The 15,946-nt window shown below is 46.7% G+C and overlaps 1 protein-coding gene across 6 annotated transcripts in view; it reads left to right on the plus strand.

Moving 5' to 3' along the window:
- The window catches only part of Zc3h12d (zinc finger CCCH-type containing 12D), a 30,649-nt gene continuing 14,703 nt past the window's right edge, over window positions 1-15,946 (plus strand). For 2 of the 6 annotated variants that reach the window (XR_011369375.1, XM_070010606.1), the window contains exon 1: window positions 12,384-12,967. Coding sequence is in view for 5 of the 6 variants with exons in the window: in XM_070010606.1 (XP_069866707.1) it covers window positions 12,522-12,967 (446 nt within the window). In the remaining variant the exon portion in view is untranslated. Of the gene's footprint in view, window positions 945-7,430; window positions 7,652-9,690; window positions 9,813-12,383; window positions 12,968-15,946 lie in introns of those variants that run through there. The other 4 variants (XM_070010609.1, XM_070010607.1, XM_070010608.1 and 1 more) reach the window with 4 other exon arrangements.

A 15,946-nucleotide genomic window follows, 5' to 3' on the forward strand; every position in this document is an offset into this window, starting at 1 on the left:
CCGACCTAAGAAATTACAGTTTTGATTACTGCTCTCTCTTTTGTGGGGGAGAGGGGGAGAGGCAGGAGGGCAATATTGGGATTGGAACTTAGAGCTTGTGTTTGAGCAGCAACACAACTCTGATTACTGTCTCTGTATCCAGCCATTTACTAAGCCTTTATATTTAAATTTTGTAGGATTTTGGGGGTCTTTTAGGTGGATAATAGCATTTGCAATTAAGACTTTTTTCCTTTCCTAATTATTTTAAAATTAAAATATATGTAACATGGCTGGGAAGGTGGCTTAGTGGTAGAGCACTTGCCTTGCACACATGAGGCCCTGGGTTCGATTCCTCAGCACCACATAAGCAAAAAGAAAAAAGCTGGGAGTGGTGCTGTGGCTCAAGTGGTAGAGTGCTAGCCTTGAGCTGAAGAGCTGAGGGACAGCGCCCAGGCCCAGAGTTCAGGCCCCACGACCAGACCCCCCAAAAAGATAAATAAATAAAATAAAATATATGTAACAAACCTGCCTTATTTGCAGATGTGTTACACAGAGTTTTGATCAAGCACTGTGAAAAAATCAAAATTTAAAATTTTTTAAGTTTCCATGCACGCATTTTATAGTTCAGTGGGTGCAAGCAAGCTCTCAGCCCTGTGTAACTCTCACTTGTGTTAATTTGATGTGAATGCTACATGACTGCCTGCCTTTAATTTGTGAAAACACACCTCAGAAAGCAAGTGGTAATCCCAAAGCAAGATAGCAGTTTATGTATTTAAGAGAAGTGATAAAGTGAAAATTTAGGATTGATTGGCAGGGCTGGGAAGGTGGCTCAGTGGTGCTTGCCCTGCATTCACAAGGCCCTGTGTTTGATTCCTCAGCAACACAAGCAGAAAAAACCAGAAGAGGAAAAATGAGTTAGGCATCAAAGTCCGGCACTCAATTCCCAGCATCCTGAGCACACACAGGTATTCCTCAATGATGAGTTCCTTGGAACCAGGTCTCGAGTGTCTGCCATTTCCCTGTTTGTGATACCACTCACTGGCCACCTTTCCAGTAGAGTTTTGAATAGATAAGTGATTTTAGTTGACTCTAATTTCTAATACAGTGACGAGAGACTGGCTTGTAATTTTCTCTTTTGTGCTATTCTTACCTGATTTTGATTAGATTATACATTAAGTTGGGAATGTTTTCAATTATCTTTTTTCTTGGATATTTAGGGGGAAAATGTAAGTCAACTTTTCTTTAAAAGGTGGGTAGAAGTTGCCTATGAAATCATTGAGTGTTTTATTTCTCTCGTGGGGTGGGGGGACTGGTGCTGAGGTTTGAACTCAGAGCCTGGATAGTGCTCTAAGACTTGAGCCCAGGATTATGGGTGTGAGCCACCAGCACCCGGCTTGGGATGCATTTTTTGTGAGTGTGTGAAAAAATGTGCTGTTGATTAAATTTCAGTAATTACGGAATTACTAATTTTTCTACTTCTTTGGTATAAGTCATTTTGATGAATGCATTATTCTGGGAATTTTTCATTTCTTATTGAAGTTTTTTAAGTTATTGGCAAGTGCTCATATTTTATCTGCTAGATGCCTAATTTCCCTTTAACATTATTGATGAATATCATGTTTTAATGTGCCTCATAAGTAGCATACAGCTAAATTGACTTCTTTTTATTCCCCCAATTTTTTACTATCTTTTATTAGGTTTACAATGAAATATTGTGACATTTCCATACATGCATATAATATATCCCAACAACTTCACACTCTGTATCTCTCTCTTTTATCCCCGCTCCTTTCTTCAACCATATTTATCCTCATTCCCCATTTCCACTCCCTCCCTTCTCTCACTCCTCAATGGAGGCTATTTTACTTCAATAGGAATGATAGAGAGGCTGAAATTGAGAGGATCGTGGTTCCAGACCTTGAGTTCAAAATTCAATATTGTAAAAAACTTATTCTACATAAGAAATCATTAATATGACTATAGAAATGTAGACTTGCCTATATAGAAGATTCTAAACTGTGTGAAAAATGAATGAACAAGAGGAATGTCGATGGCATGTGGTAAGAATAATGAGAAGAAATAACAAATTTGTGTTTAATAGAATCCGGGGAATCAAAGTGGTAAAATCTTGAGCCTAGCATTTCAAGGAAACAGTTTTTTAACCAAAAGGTATAGGAAACTTGCTTTAAAAAGGCTCATGTGTAGCAGCAGGAGATACATTACTCAAGAGGTTTTAACAAAGTGGTGACTTTTTTTTTTTGCTTGGTCATGGGGCTTGAACTCTGGGCCTGGGCGCTGTCCTCAGCTTTTCAGCTCAAGGCTAGTGCTCCACCACTTGAGCCACAGCGCCACTTTCAAAGTGATTACTTCTAACTACAGCATTTATCAGAGAGCCCTGATTGGATACAGTGCTGTGTTGGCTCATGTGCTACTGTGTGCAGCTAGGCCAAAGAGCCCGGGTTTCTGATTGCTTCCAATTTGCTTCTGTAGATTAGGCTCACTCTTTTCCTGCTTTAGATTGAACACAGAGGCTCTTGCATATGCACACACTCTACCACTGAGCCTCAGCCCCAGCCCCTGGTGAACTCACACCAGACATCAGTGATGTTTTCTACTGACTTGCTAAAATTGAAGGGGAAAAGAAAGGTACACTGTGGACAGTGACTGTGTGTAATTGTGTGTGTGTATACATCTACATAGATGTAGTTATTTTGGCCAGATACTCATGTCTCCTCTCTGTAATCCTAACTACTTAGGAGGAGATCTGAGGGTCGTGGTTTGAAGCTAGTCTAGAGAGAAAAGTCTGAAAGACACTTTTGAATTAACCAGCAAAATGTCAGACTGGAGACATGGCTCAAGTGGTGGTAGAATACCAGCTATCTGAAAAAGCCAAGCCAGAGCTTAAGCCCTAAGTTGAAGCCCCAGTAATATTAAGCCCACAAGTCTTCATTAGTTATAACTGTAAAGTTTAATCTTTCTTACCAGTTGGCTTTTCCAAGATTTTTGTCAGTACTAGGGAGTGAACTCAGGGTCTCACACTTCTAGGTAGACTGTCCACTGCTTCCCCTGGTTCTTTATAAATAGATTAATAGAAACTGTATAGGTTACAGGGTCAGCAATCCTCCTCTGAGATTTTTTTTTTAATAAATTGTTTTTTTGTTCCTGGCAGGTATATTTTGTCTGTGTTTTTCCACACATCATAAAAACATGTAGTCTCGTTTGACATTTCTTCCCCATCTAGGTTGAGTCACCAAGAGCGCATAAGAGCATAAAACCGAAATCACAGAAACCTTACCTTTCAGTGGCTGTTGCTATGAAACCTTGTTTTGATGGGAAAATTTGAGAAGCTTTTGCTTCCTGTTGTTAAATGAGAATGTGGAGATCCCCTTCATTTTCAAGACTATCTCTTTTCAAAGACCCAGTCTTGCTCAGGGTACCTTCTTGAGTCTTACCTTTGTTATCCACATGGACTATTGATAAGGGCACTTCTCTGGGTTAATGCTATATTTCTTCTCTTCTTCCATTCGTTGCTCACTGGATGGCTGATGGGTCCATGTTTGAGTGATGCTTGGTGTGCTGTTATTTACTTTGTCAAGGGCAGTGGGAAGCAGATTCATGAAAGACTACATCTCTGTGCAGACACACTAGCGGGGCAGTTTGGATAGAAAAGGAAGTTAGGAAAGTGCTGCCCGCTTTGCTGTATCTCTGGAATGAGACCACAGTGAACTCTGCTTCCTGAACAAGGGACAGTTGTGTTTTACTCTTGTTTGCTTGATCTGGTGGGGAGAGCTTGGGATTTGAATCCAGCCAGGTGCCTGAGAGTCTTGCAATAATATGCAGGATGTGCTGAGCATTTATAATCCCAGCTACTCAGGAGGCTGAGATCTGAGGATTGTGGTCCAGAGTCAGCCCTGGCAGGAAAGTCCATGAAATTCTTACGTCAAATTAATCAGCCAAAAAACCCACACACACAAAAACCACAAAAAAAAACCCCAAAATGGAGTTATGGCTCAAGTGCTAGGGTGCCAGCCTTGAGCAAAAAAGCTAAAGGACTGTGTCCAGTCCTGAATTCAAGCCCCAGTGCCAGCACACACACCCCAAAACAAAACAAAAAACAGGACACCAAAGAAGCGTAAGGTGATGGTCCAGTTAAAGCCCAGGACTGAAGAGGGCCAAAGGGGAGGAGGGCATGTGGGTGGGGAGGGCGCTGGTTATAACAGAAGGGTGTTGGACTTGTCAGGTGATGGAATCACGGAGCTATTTCCAAGGAAGGAAGGAATGGACACAGGGCAGTTGAGAAGGGTGCCTTGTGGTTGTATGCAGGATCGTCATCACACTGGATCAAGTGAAGATGATCAAAAAAAGAAAAAGACAAATTTTCCTTAGCTCAGTTCTTTCTCCCTAAGCCATCACAGGGCCCTTCAAGTCATGTTTCCTTGTGCTTCTGAGTCTATGCCTAGATTTCACTCTCTCTGGAAAGTCCTAGAGTCCTGGACCATTTCACCTAAAATACTGAATTCATCTTTAAAGGATTTCTTAAGCAAGAAAATTATTAAGGAGATTACACAAAAGTAAAATGTTTGTAGGACCCCAAACGTTACTAACAGACCTCAACCTAGGGTGTTAGATTGTGAGCAAGTACTAAATTTATGGCTTGTACAAAATGATAAGGGCTTCGTATAAAGATCATATACAAGCTAATCCAGATCAAAAAGGAAGAGGCTACCCAACAGGAAAATAGGCAGCGGAAGGAAAAGAGGGAGAAGTGTAGAGACATTGCTGCAGCTGCTCAGAAAGACCCTCCAGTTTGCTAGCAGCTGGGGAGATGAGTTAGTGCTTGTGAGATCCTTTTGTGTATACCACTTTGGCTGGATGCATAATGGATGACTATAGAGAAAGGGGGACTGCCACCACCGCTGACAGATCCCGTGGGGGCCAAGCCGTAGTAGGTAGTGCTACTGCACTGCAAACAACTCTGGTTTTGCCGTTTTAGCTCAGGGAGGAGACATAGCACACTGGGGAGTTCACTGATGCTGTAGGCAGCAAGAGGCAGGTAGACCAGGAGAGATTCCTGGACCATCCCTGGCATCCAGGCCTCCACTATGGCGTGTGCTCTGTCTGTGCTTCCTCTGTGGTGAGGTTTTGTGCCTGTCTGGGCATGTCCAGGCCACTTCCTGAAGGCACTCTGTCCCACCACAAGGACCAGAGTTGGCAGAAATGACCTTAGGACAGCAGATCTAGCATCAAGTTTGCATAGGGGGAAGGGCAAGTGGGTGAGCAGGCTTGGGGCCACCTCAGGACTCCCAGGGTCCTGGGTGGGGTGAGGGTGGGGTGGGTGGAACTGGGCATCATCTTGTCATCTGTGTGTGTGTGTGTTGCGTGCGCGCGCGCACGTGTGTGCTGTGAATGGAACGCAGGCCTTCTGTGTGAGTTTCTGCCCTGCCTTGGTCTCTCCCAGGCCGAGCCTCGGCAGGGTCTGTGATACTGTGATGAAAGCTGCTTCCCCTGCAGACCTCACTTCTTGTTCTAGGGAGTGGCAGGCACCTCCAGCATTGCCAGTAGAGCCATTTCCTGAGACCAAAACCCATGGGAGCTTTCTCTGAATCTCCTACTGTGAAGGGACCTGGTGGTGGTGACCCTTTCCTTAACCGACTCAGGAGTGTAACATCTTTCCTATTCTAAATGAGGTTTCTAGAAATTAAGACACTGAATTTTTGGGGTCTCCCTGATATATATTCTAGACTGATAGACTGATAGATTGTTTTATTTGTGCCAAGTACTGGGCCTTGAACTCAGTATCTAGGTGCCATCTCTTGGCTTTTTCAGCTCAAGGCTGACTCTCTACCACTTGAACCATACATCCACTTCCTTTTTTTTTTTGCCAGTTAGTTAAAGAGTCTCATCTCTTGCCTGTGCTGGCTTCAAACTGGGATCCTCAAATCTCAGCCTCTTGAGAAGCTAGGATTACAGGCAAGAGCTATTTGTGCCCAGTCCACCATTTTTTAAATTACATTTTCTTCTATTGTTATAAAGATGATGTGCAGAGGCATTATAATTACATAAGTCAGGTGAAAATACATCTCTTTTTGGAGAATGTCACCCATTCCCTTCCACCATTTTTTTTTTGAGAAACAAGTTAGTGCTTTGCCCTTGGCCCTTATGCCCTATGGCCCTGGGAAGAGGTATTGACCCTGAGCATAAATCAGGATTCTTAGATTTCTTGCCCAGGTTCATCTTTTTTTTTTTGGTGGGGCTTGAACTCTGGGCCTGGGCGCTGTCCCTCAGCTTTTCAGCTCAAGGCAAGAGCTCTACCACTTGAGCCACAGCACCACTTCCAGTTTTCTGGTGGTTTATTGGAGATAAGAGTCTCATGGACTTTCCTGCCCAGGCTGGCTTTGAACCACAATCCTCAAATCTCAGCCTCCTGAGTAGGATTATAGGTGTGAGCCACGGTTCCCGGTGTCCATGCTCATTTTTTATTAAGTACCTAGCCTGAGGTGCCTGGCAGTCTCTTCAGAGGATTTCTTTGACTGGTTCCAATGCTACACTTAGAGAACTTAATGGCTCAGTCATTTCATGTTTGCAAGACATCATTCGTGAAGCCTATAGCTGCGTGCTTCTCTAAGTCTGTGGCTTAATGTAATTAGCATGGTTCCTGGATGATGTTGGCTTGCTTCCTCATGGACACACCCACCTGAGATGAGGTATACAGTTATACTCTCTGGTGAGGCTGCCAGAGACAAATGGGCATTTGGGGACCCTGCTTGTTATCTTCTGTGGGACCAGAACTGAAGACTAATATAACATGGTGCAACAACTCAACAACCGAACTTACATTTCTCCCCAAATTCCATACCAGAAAAACATTTCCCTTGAAAGCGATATGCTTTCTCAGAAAGTTCGTTGCTTAGTTCATTGTTTTGGGTTTCCATCTTGGCTGGATCAGCTACTGATTAGTCTCCCTATGTCAACCCAGTGACCTCATCACTTATCAAAGGATAATTATGTTCTCCTGTATCGTGGGACTAATTATCCTTTGGGACCTTTTGGCTCATGACTTTTTTTTTTTTCTTTGCAAGCACCAATAGAGACGTGAACTCAGGACCTTGAACTTGCCAGGTGGGTTCATTTAAACCCATCCTTCAGCCTCCCTCAGGACATTTTGATGTAACCTCTCAAATAGATACTGTAGATAGCAGACAAATGTCAGATTTTACTGGTAAATCCCCCATGATGCCATAATTGGTGTCCTGGTGCTGGCGCCGTGGTAATCTAACTGTTTAGCCCGATGTCCTTCCCAGCTGCAGGCAGGAATCGGAAGAGCAGGTCTCAGCCTGCTTTTCTCTCGGACTTAGGTTGCACATCTCAAGGAGCCCACACCGACCTGTCAGGAGCGTTCACCATGACTGTGGTTGCTGAACTTTGATTCGGTGACTCATGCCCCGGTCTCCTCCCGGCCTTAGGCCGGTGGCTTGCTTCCTTTCCTTTTATTTTTAACTCAAAGCCCAGCTACCTTTATAACCAAACGTGACTCTGTGTACAGCAAGTGGCTTCTCACAGGAGTGTGGCCGGGCTGGCACTCAAGCCTCACTCCCATCCCCCAGGGGCCCAGGCCCTGACTGGCAGGAGGACGCTCACCAGAAGGCAGGCATCCATTGAAGACTCCCTGCTGGTGAGTGCTGGCAATCAGCCATCAGTCAACGTGGCAGGACTGCAGACTTTGGCCCTGGGGTGGGCTGGGAAGCAGCGGACCCTGGGGCGGGGGGGGGGGACAGGGAGGGAGGGAGGTGGGCAGATTAGAGAGCAGTCCTGAAGGGAATGTTTTCCTGGACTAACTGACTTCTCAAACCTGGAATTATCTGAAGAGTTCCAACTACACAAATAAGGGAAACAGTCTTTAATTTTTTGGGGGGGTGCCATCTTTATTTGATCATTATTTTATTTTAGTCAGGATTTGGTTGGGGTCAGGGACAGTAAACTCTTCCATTTAAGCCAAACCTCTGGCTACTGTCTTTACAGTTACTTCAAGGCCATGGAGTAGAATTCATTTTACCCCATCTCTGTGCTCACAAGGTGACCGCGGGTCTCCGTGTTAGTCTGGCGGGGTCTCCGTTCCTTGCCTGAACGCAGAGCAGGAGCGTTTGGCAGTGGCCCCTCACCTCATCTCCTCTGATGGCTCCACAGGCGCTGAGTAGAATGCAGGAGAAAGCGAGCTACCTCTTAATCTGATTGTGGTAAAGATAATTTGGGGCAATTCCCTGCTGTCATAAAACAAAACCTCAGCTTTGCTCCCCACACCCCAAATTGTGGATTTTCTCAAGGCCAGATGATGCCATATTGGAGTATATAGGTAGGTCAGAATGTACAGTAGAGTCATTCTGGGATATGCATTATCCAGAGGGTAATATCATGTGACCCCTAGTGACCCTAAGTAACCCACAGCCTCGATGAAAAGACCAGAGGACCTGTGTGAGAAGAAAACAAAAGGCCATGTTCTTTTTTTTCTTTTTTTTTTTTGTTGGTTGTGGGGCTTGAACTCTGGGCCTGAGCGCTGTCCCTCAGCTCTTTAGCTCAAGGCTAATGTTCTACCACTTGAGCTACGGTGCCACTTCTGATTTTCTGGTGGTTTATTGGAGATAAGAGTGTCACAGACTTTCCTGCCTGTGCTGGCTTTGAACCGTGATTCTCAGATCTTAGCCTCCTGAGTAGCTAAGATTATAGGCATGAGCCACCGGTGCCTGGCAAAAGGCCATGTTCTTAATAGCACTTGTCACAGTAGCCACGAGGTAGAAACAACCCAAGTGCCCACTGGGCACTTAGATACTTATACTGTGTGGAGTATATACCTAGGGGAGTATCATTCAGCCATGTGAAAAAGGAATGTCTAATACCTGCTACAACATAGATGAATCTTGAGACATGATGCCAAGTAAGTAAGTCATGACTAAAGGACAAACACTGTATGATTCCACTTATATGTGATCAAAAGGGAGATCAGACCACACACTGTGGCTCACACTTACAATCCTAGCTATTCAGGAGGCTGAGATCTGAGAATCGTAGTTCCAAGCCAGCTCAGGCAGAGAAATCCAAGAGAATCCAAATAACCAGCAAAAAGCCAGAAGAGGATCTGTGGCTCAAGTGGTAGAATGCCAGGCAGCCTTGAGTGAAGAAGCCAATAGAGAGCATGAGGCCCCGAGTTCAAGCCCTGTGGGCTGGCACACACACACAAAAGAATTCCTAGAGACTGTAGAAAGATGGTTCCAGAACGTGAGATCAGACGCGGTGGGGGGTGGTATCAATGGATATAGACATTCATAGTTCTACGTTAGAGGTGAACATATAGAACACCATGGAACTGTACATTGAAAGTGATTCAAGTTCAAAATACGTTGATCTATATTTTACCCCCATTTAATTTTGTTAAAAGCCAATCTTATAGACTGAAATCTTTGTCTCTTTGTTACTTTACATTTAACTGAAAACAACAACAACAACAACAACAAATCAAGCAGACAGGACAGCTGGTTTCAAGGGGGGGTCTGGATGCAAGGGGAACTTTCAGTTGACACTGGGTGAGCCATAGTCAGGAGTCCTTTCTCCTTATGGTGGCCACTCCCAGTGGAAGTCCCTCATGTGCATTTCTGTGGAGTGGGCACCTGGTACCCAGAGCAGCCCTGGGGACAGGGGCTGGGGCAGGGACAAGGCGATCAGCACGTTGGGGCCTGTTGTGAGGCCTTTGGGCAGTCTGTCACTAGGAGGCGCCCTCCGGCCTGGGCCAGAGGCAGCGTGGTTCTTGGGGCCTCTTCTGTTGAGCAGCTCTGGGACCCTGGGTAAGTCATGAAAACTTTTCTTGTCTTCATTGTTCTCACATCACAGATGGTGCAGCAGGAGGCAGGAGGGCGAGTTTCCACTCTGCGGGGCAGCTGAGTATCCAGAGACAGTATCATAGGAAGCGCCTTGTCTCTGACTTTCTGGGCCGGTGAACCTACTACATAGCCACGGCCCTCTGTTTCTTATCCCTCTCTCCCTTCCTTCACTTTCATATTTCCTCAGATCTTCCAGTCAGAACTTTCTAGACTTTTGGGGTCTTCAACTTGGGGCTGGGGCTGATTCCAGAAAAATCTATCTCATGCAATTGCCTTGTCTAACCCTCTTCTTCCCCTTCTTGGCTTCTGTCTGTTAAGTGGGGCTCTGACTCGTGTGTGTGTGTGTGTGTGTGTGCGCGCGCGCACACACACACACACACACACACACACAGACACACGTGCTAGTCCTGGGCCTTAAACTCAGAAGCTCTCTGAGCTTCTTTTTGCTCAAGAGTAGTACTCTACCACTTGAGCCACAGCTCCATTTCCAGCTTTTTTGGGAGGTTAGAGGAGATCAGAGTCTCCAGGACTTGCTGTCAGCTTCCTGAGTAGCTAAAGTGGTAGGTGTGAGCCACTGGCACCTGGCCTTGGTTCTCTGACTTTGAACTCTACCAGAAAGTCTTCCCATGGGACTGTCACCATGACTAGTAGCCCAAGGGTATAGAGTTGGGGTGCTGACCATCACATGAGCTCATGAGGCTCTGCAGATTTTTATTATTAATCTTCGCTGCTTGTGACTTCCAGTCAAGATGGAGGAAGAACCCTGAGATGAAGTTGTTCAGACTCTCAGGTTTTAAAAATAGAAAAGCAAAGCAAGCAGCTGGGGAGTCGCTGTTCAAGAGCCATCCCATTCTGGGGAGCGTTGGCATGCAGGGGCCAGGAAGGCTCCTCACAGCTTCCTCTTTATTTAGGAGAAGTTTGTTCTAAAAGGAGCAAAGTTGATTTTCTTTATTTACTGATGATTCTGGGGCTTGAATTCAGGGCTTGCAGATGCTAGGCCACACCTCCAATCCTTTTTTACTTGAGTTATTTTTCAGAGATGGTCTCGTATGGGACTTCACAGGGGACAAATCACTACACCTGACCTATTTGTTGAAGGCTCTTGCTAACTTTTCTGTCCAGGCTGGTCTTAAACTGCAATCCTCTTGATCTTTGCCTTAGGGGTTATAGGCATGAACCACCCCATCCGGCTCAAAGTTGATTTTAAAGTTCTAAAGGAGAAAAAAAAAGATTCTGAATTAGGAAAATTCTGCTACTTTCGTCCTCTGTACAAAACAGCTCTCCTGCCCCACGCAAGTCACCTCTGAGAAGCAGCCGAGCTGCCCGCCCAACCCTGCCAAACACCTACGTCTTCCTTCATCTCAGAAATGTTTCTGTTTCTGTCACACCTGAATGCAGAGTTACAAAATAAGCCTAGACTCACCTCACAGCTGTTCTTTGGTGACCAAAGAGAAGTCACCTAGTTGCTTCTTGTGTTTTCCATTTCTGGAAGAACAAGAGGTTGCTTCTATTCTGAGCAGCTTACAAATGACAAATTATTTGGGGGACCTACTAATTATCAGCCTCTACCACTTGTCATCTCTCCTCTTCCCTTCTCCGTGCCTCAGTTTCCTCTCATTAAAGGAGAACCCTTGTCTCTCTCCTCCCACCGGGAGCCACAGGAGCTTGAAGGAAGAGAGTTTGTGTGAAAGTGATAGCCAAACCACAAAGTCCACCAGATATAAGCTTTCATGTTCCTAAAGTCTGTTACTGTCATCATCTTCTTTTCTCTCCCTTTCTTCCAGAGCGGGGATGTGTGTCAGTGGTGGTGGCCACCATGAATGGGCCAAAGAAGGAACTCAAGGTCCATTTTCCCTGTGGAAGCCAGGATCCCATATTAGCTACTAGGGCTTCCTGAACAAATCATTGCAGGCTAGGTGTTGACACTATGAAATCCACTATGTCAGGGTTCTGGAGGTCTGAAGTTGTGGATCAAGATGTCAGCAGGGTGGCTCACACCTGTAATCCTAGCTACTCAGGTGGCTGAGATCATGGTTTGAAGCCAGCCTGAGCAGGAAAGTCCATGAGACTCTTACCTCTTCTCTCCAATTAACCACCCCAAACCAGAAGTGGAGCTGTGTGGCTCAAAGTGGTAGAGTGCTAGCCTTGAGCACAAAACCTCAGGGCCAGTGCTCAGGCCTTGAGTTCAAGCCTCATAACCGACAACAACAAAAGGATGTGGGCAGGGTTGGTTGCTTTGGCGGCCGCTCTCCTGGGCTTGTAGGTAGCCACCATCCTCCAGCATCTTCCGGGTCTTTCCTTCATGGGTGTCTGTGTCCACATCTCCTGTTCTCGCAAGGATTCTAGTCACTGGATGAGGGCTCACTCGAATGGCCTCATTTTAAAGGCCCTGTGAGCTTCTGGCACTAAGGGCGTGAGCATAGGAATTTGGGTAGATACCATTAGCTCCCTACAGAGACTTAGAAATGCCCTTGGCCCATAGTAGGCTCTGAGAGACCTGCTCAGCCCCTGCACTGGGCTCTGGTGGGTCAGAGGGAAGGGCCTGAGAGAATGCACTGCCACACTCAGCCTCATGGAAGCTGCTGCAGGCTCCGTGGCCACGCTGAGCAGCGGAAAATCCCCGAGGGGAGCAGGGTTAACGTGATTATTTCCTGATAGAGCTGGGAGGGAGGCATGGGCACACAGTTGCCCTCTGTCACCGTGGCTGCTGGGCTGCTTAGAAGATGTCTGATGAATGCTTTTCTTATCTTTTCTTTTAAAGCACATGTCTGTGGGGCTTCACCAGGAAGAAGCTGGGGACAGAACCCATACATACCACATACTATGGAGCGCAAGATGGAGTTCTTCCAGAAGCTGGGTTACAGCCGTGAGGACGTGGTCAGGGTGCTGGGCAAGCTGGGTGACGGAGCCCTGGTCAACGATGTGCTGCAGGAGCTGATCCACACAGGTAGCCGCCCGGGGACCCAGGAGGGTCTACTCAGCAGCACGGGGCCCCTGCTGGTTCCCAGGGGCTCCTGTGGGGCCCTGGACTCTGCCCAGCGAGCACTGGAAGAGGATGATGGCGACCTGGCCAGTTCCCTGCGGCCCATAGTGATCGACGGCAGCAACGTGGCAATGAGGTAGCTTTCCTGAGGAGGCCGGGGCTGTGCTATTCTCAGGAGCCCTGAGAGCCCAAAGAGCATTGAGTCAGTCATTTATTATTTATTTACTTATTTGGTGCCAGTCCTGGGGCTCCAACACAGGGCCTGGGTGCTGCCCTTTTGCTTTGTTACTCAAAGCTAGAGCTCTACAACTTGAGCCACAGCTCCATGTCCTGGGGGGCTTTGTTTTTGTTTTTGTTGGTAGTTAATTGGAGATAAGGGTCTCATGAACTTTTCTACCCAGGTTGGCTTTGAAACTTGATCCTCAAATCTCAGCCTCCTGAGTGGCTAGGATGACAGGTGTGAGCTACTGGGACCTAGACTGGGCTTGGACTGGGCTTTGGACTCTGATCCACCTCTCAGTGGTTGTATGAATTCAGCAAATTGCTGAGTCTCTCTGAGCCTCTCCTTGTCTGGAGCTGTGGGTTGGGGTGGGGCTGGTAACCCGGAGGAGCGCAGGATCAGGTGTTGGTTGTCCCTTTGCTCTATCACTAGCTAGCTGTGTGAATGTGCAAGATGGAAAATGACTTGAAAGCACTTGGTACCACTTCTGTGCCATTGGACCCTCCCCCTGTCTGCCTCAAGAGTTCAGCATCTGATGGGAAGAATTGGTTGAATCGTCTCTCTAGCCATCTGCTGTGGAGCTGGTGGGGGTGTGAGGTTGCTGTTACCTTGTTAGATTTGGGAGAAGTGTCTGGACCCCTCCTCCCTCTACCCCCAGCCCCCTACGCTGCCACCAGCTGCAGATGTGGCTGTGTGACTATGTGTGGCTTGGCTTTGTGTGTTTGGGGATTTGAGCATGGCGGTGTTACTATGCCTGCTTTGGCTGAGCTGTGCGGGGACAGATTTCCCACAGATTCCCCTGGCTGAAGGCAGGGCCAGTTGGGAGTGCCCAGAGTTGCATCCTCCTAGTCCTGGGCTGAGCTACAACCAGGCAAAGGGCAGAGTCATCGGAAATGGTTCACTCATCGCTGAAAACACACATGCTTTCCTGTTTAAATAAGCAAGTTACCGGCAGGAATTCAGAACAGTGGTTCTCACTGTGTCCACAGGTAGGCTGGGGGTTCTCCTGGGCCTTGGGGCTTACTTTGCAGAGCGGAAGTTTGGAATAGTTCACTCAGGTATGCCCAGTCTTGGGGGGCTGTCCCCATACCTGCTGCATGTCAAAGAGCATTTGCTCGTGTGTGTGTGTGTGTGTGTGTGTGTGTGTTCTTGAACTCAGGACCTTCTAGCTCTTGGTTAGCTTTTGGGTTCATAGTTGGCACTCTACCATTTGAGCCACATCTGCCCTTCTAGCTTTTTGCTGGTTAATTGGACCTAAGAGTCTCTTGGATTTTTCTACTTGAGATGGCTTTGAAACCTTGATCTTCAGAACTTAGCCTCCTGAGTAGCTAAGATTCCAGGTATGAGCCACTGGCGATAGTCTTACTCCATTTATAACCAGCCAGTCTCCTTGATGTGGAATATGTCAACAGACAAGAGTCCTTGCTTCTCCACCTTCTCTCTATCACATTCTTACCCCACAGGGTAACAGATACAGAAGCCGGTGCTGTCCTGCTAAGTTCAAGACCTCTGGTTTGTTAACAAGACTTTTAAAAATTGAGTAATCTCTGAGAGGGGTGTAAGCATGGGGAATCTGTCCTTTGAGTGATTCTCTTTGCTAGGGACCAATCAGAAAAGGGCTTTGGATAGAAGATGATTACCTTGTACATCAAAGTCCTTCCCAATCTGAGATGATTGGAGTTCTTGAGTTCCAAATTGGAACATTAAAGTGGTCACAGAATACCAGCTTCTCTCTTTGGGGCCAGAGAATATGTTTGGAACGTGTTATAACAGGAGTCCACGGAGGGCTGTCTTTTGGTGGAGGTCTCTGCCGTGGCCTGGAATTCAAGATTAAGCCACATGCTTTAGTGTGCATGAAGTGCATTGGGTGAATCCATTTGGTCTGCCACTTCCACTTGCAATTTCCTTTAACCGTTATGAGCTTAGTCCTTTGCACTCACTCTGTGTGGCTTATAAAGGGAAATCATTACTGAAACTTCCTGCCTAAATGTTTTGACACACTTGCTGCTTATAAAGATACTTCAGCCAACCAGACTGTGTTCCCTGTACACACACACACACACACACACACACACACACACACACACACACACACACACACACACACACACACACACACACACACACACACACACACACAAATATCCCTGCCCCTCTACTCCCTGTCCCCTGGATTGTAACAGTTAGGGAAAGGGGACAAATTGTATAACCACTTAATTGTGGGACTTCATTTGCTTCCTTCAAAAGTAGGCTATGGGAGAGAGTGGGGGCCTAAGGTCTGCCCCCTTCCTGGCCTTTCCCCCTGCATTGATGTTTACTGTGTTGCCCACTGGGAGTTTCAGCAGGATCCATGGCCCCCAGAGCCTGCTGGATCCTCAGCTGTGGAAGAGATCCAAGCAGAGGTTCACCCTCTACAGACCATGGAGAGTTGAAAGCCCAATGGGCATCTCATCACCGGCTGACCTTAGACTTCACGCAGCATTGAAAGGCCCTCCTCCTGAGGTTTGCAGTGTTTCACAGCCCTGTCCTCTGTCTTCATGTGGACACTGCTGTTTGCGTGCTGTCTGGCTCTGGGGGAGCTGGAAGATCAAGTGTGACGTGGGTCGCTTCATGTGGCTGCTTTTGGTAAAACCCGGTGTCCATTGCTTGCTGTGTCTCTGTCCTCGGGGCTGTGGTGGCTGTGCCTTGGCTTTCAGAGCAGCAGCCTGGCTTTTCAGTAACTTTTTTTCCCTCATTGTCTTCACGAAATTGTATTTCAGTAGCTATTATTATTATTATTATTATTATTATTATTATCATTATCTTTTTTGTTTGCCACTCCTGGGGCTTGAACTCTGGGCCTGGTCACTGTCCCTGAGCTCCTTTTGCTCAAGGCTAGCACTCTACCACTTGAGT

The sequence above is a fragment of the Dipodomys merriami genome, unplaced genomic scaffold (assembly GCF_024711535.1).
Source record: "Dipodomys merriami isolate MVZ:Mamm:240054 unplaced genomic scaffold, mDipMer1.0.p SCAF_8, whole genome shotgun sequence".
NCBI lineage: Eukaryota > Metazoa > Chordata > Mammalia > Rodentia > Heteromyidae > Dipodomys > Dipodomys merriami.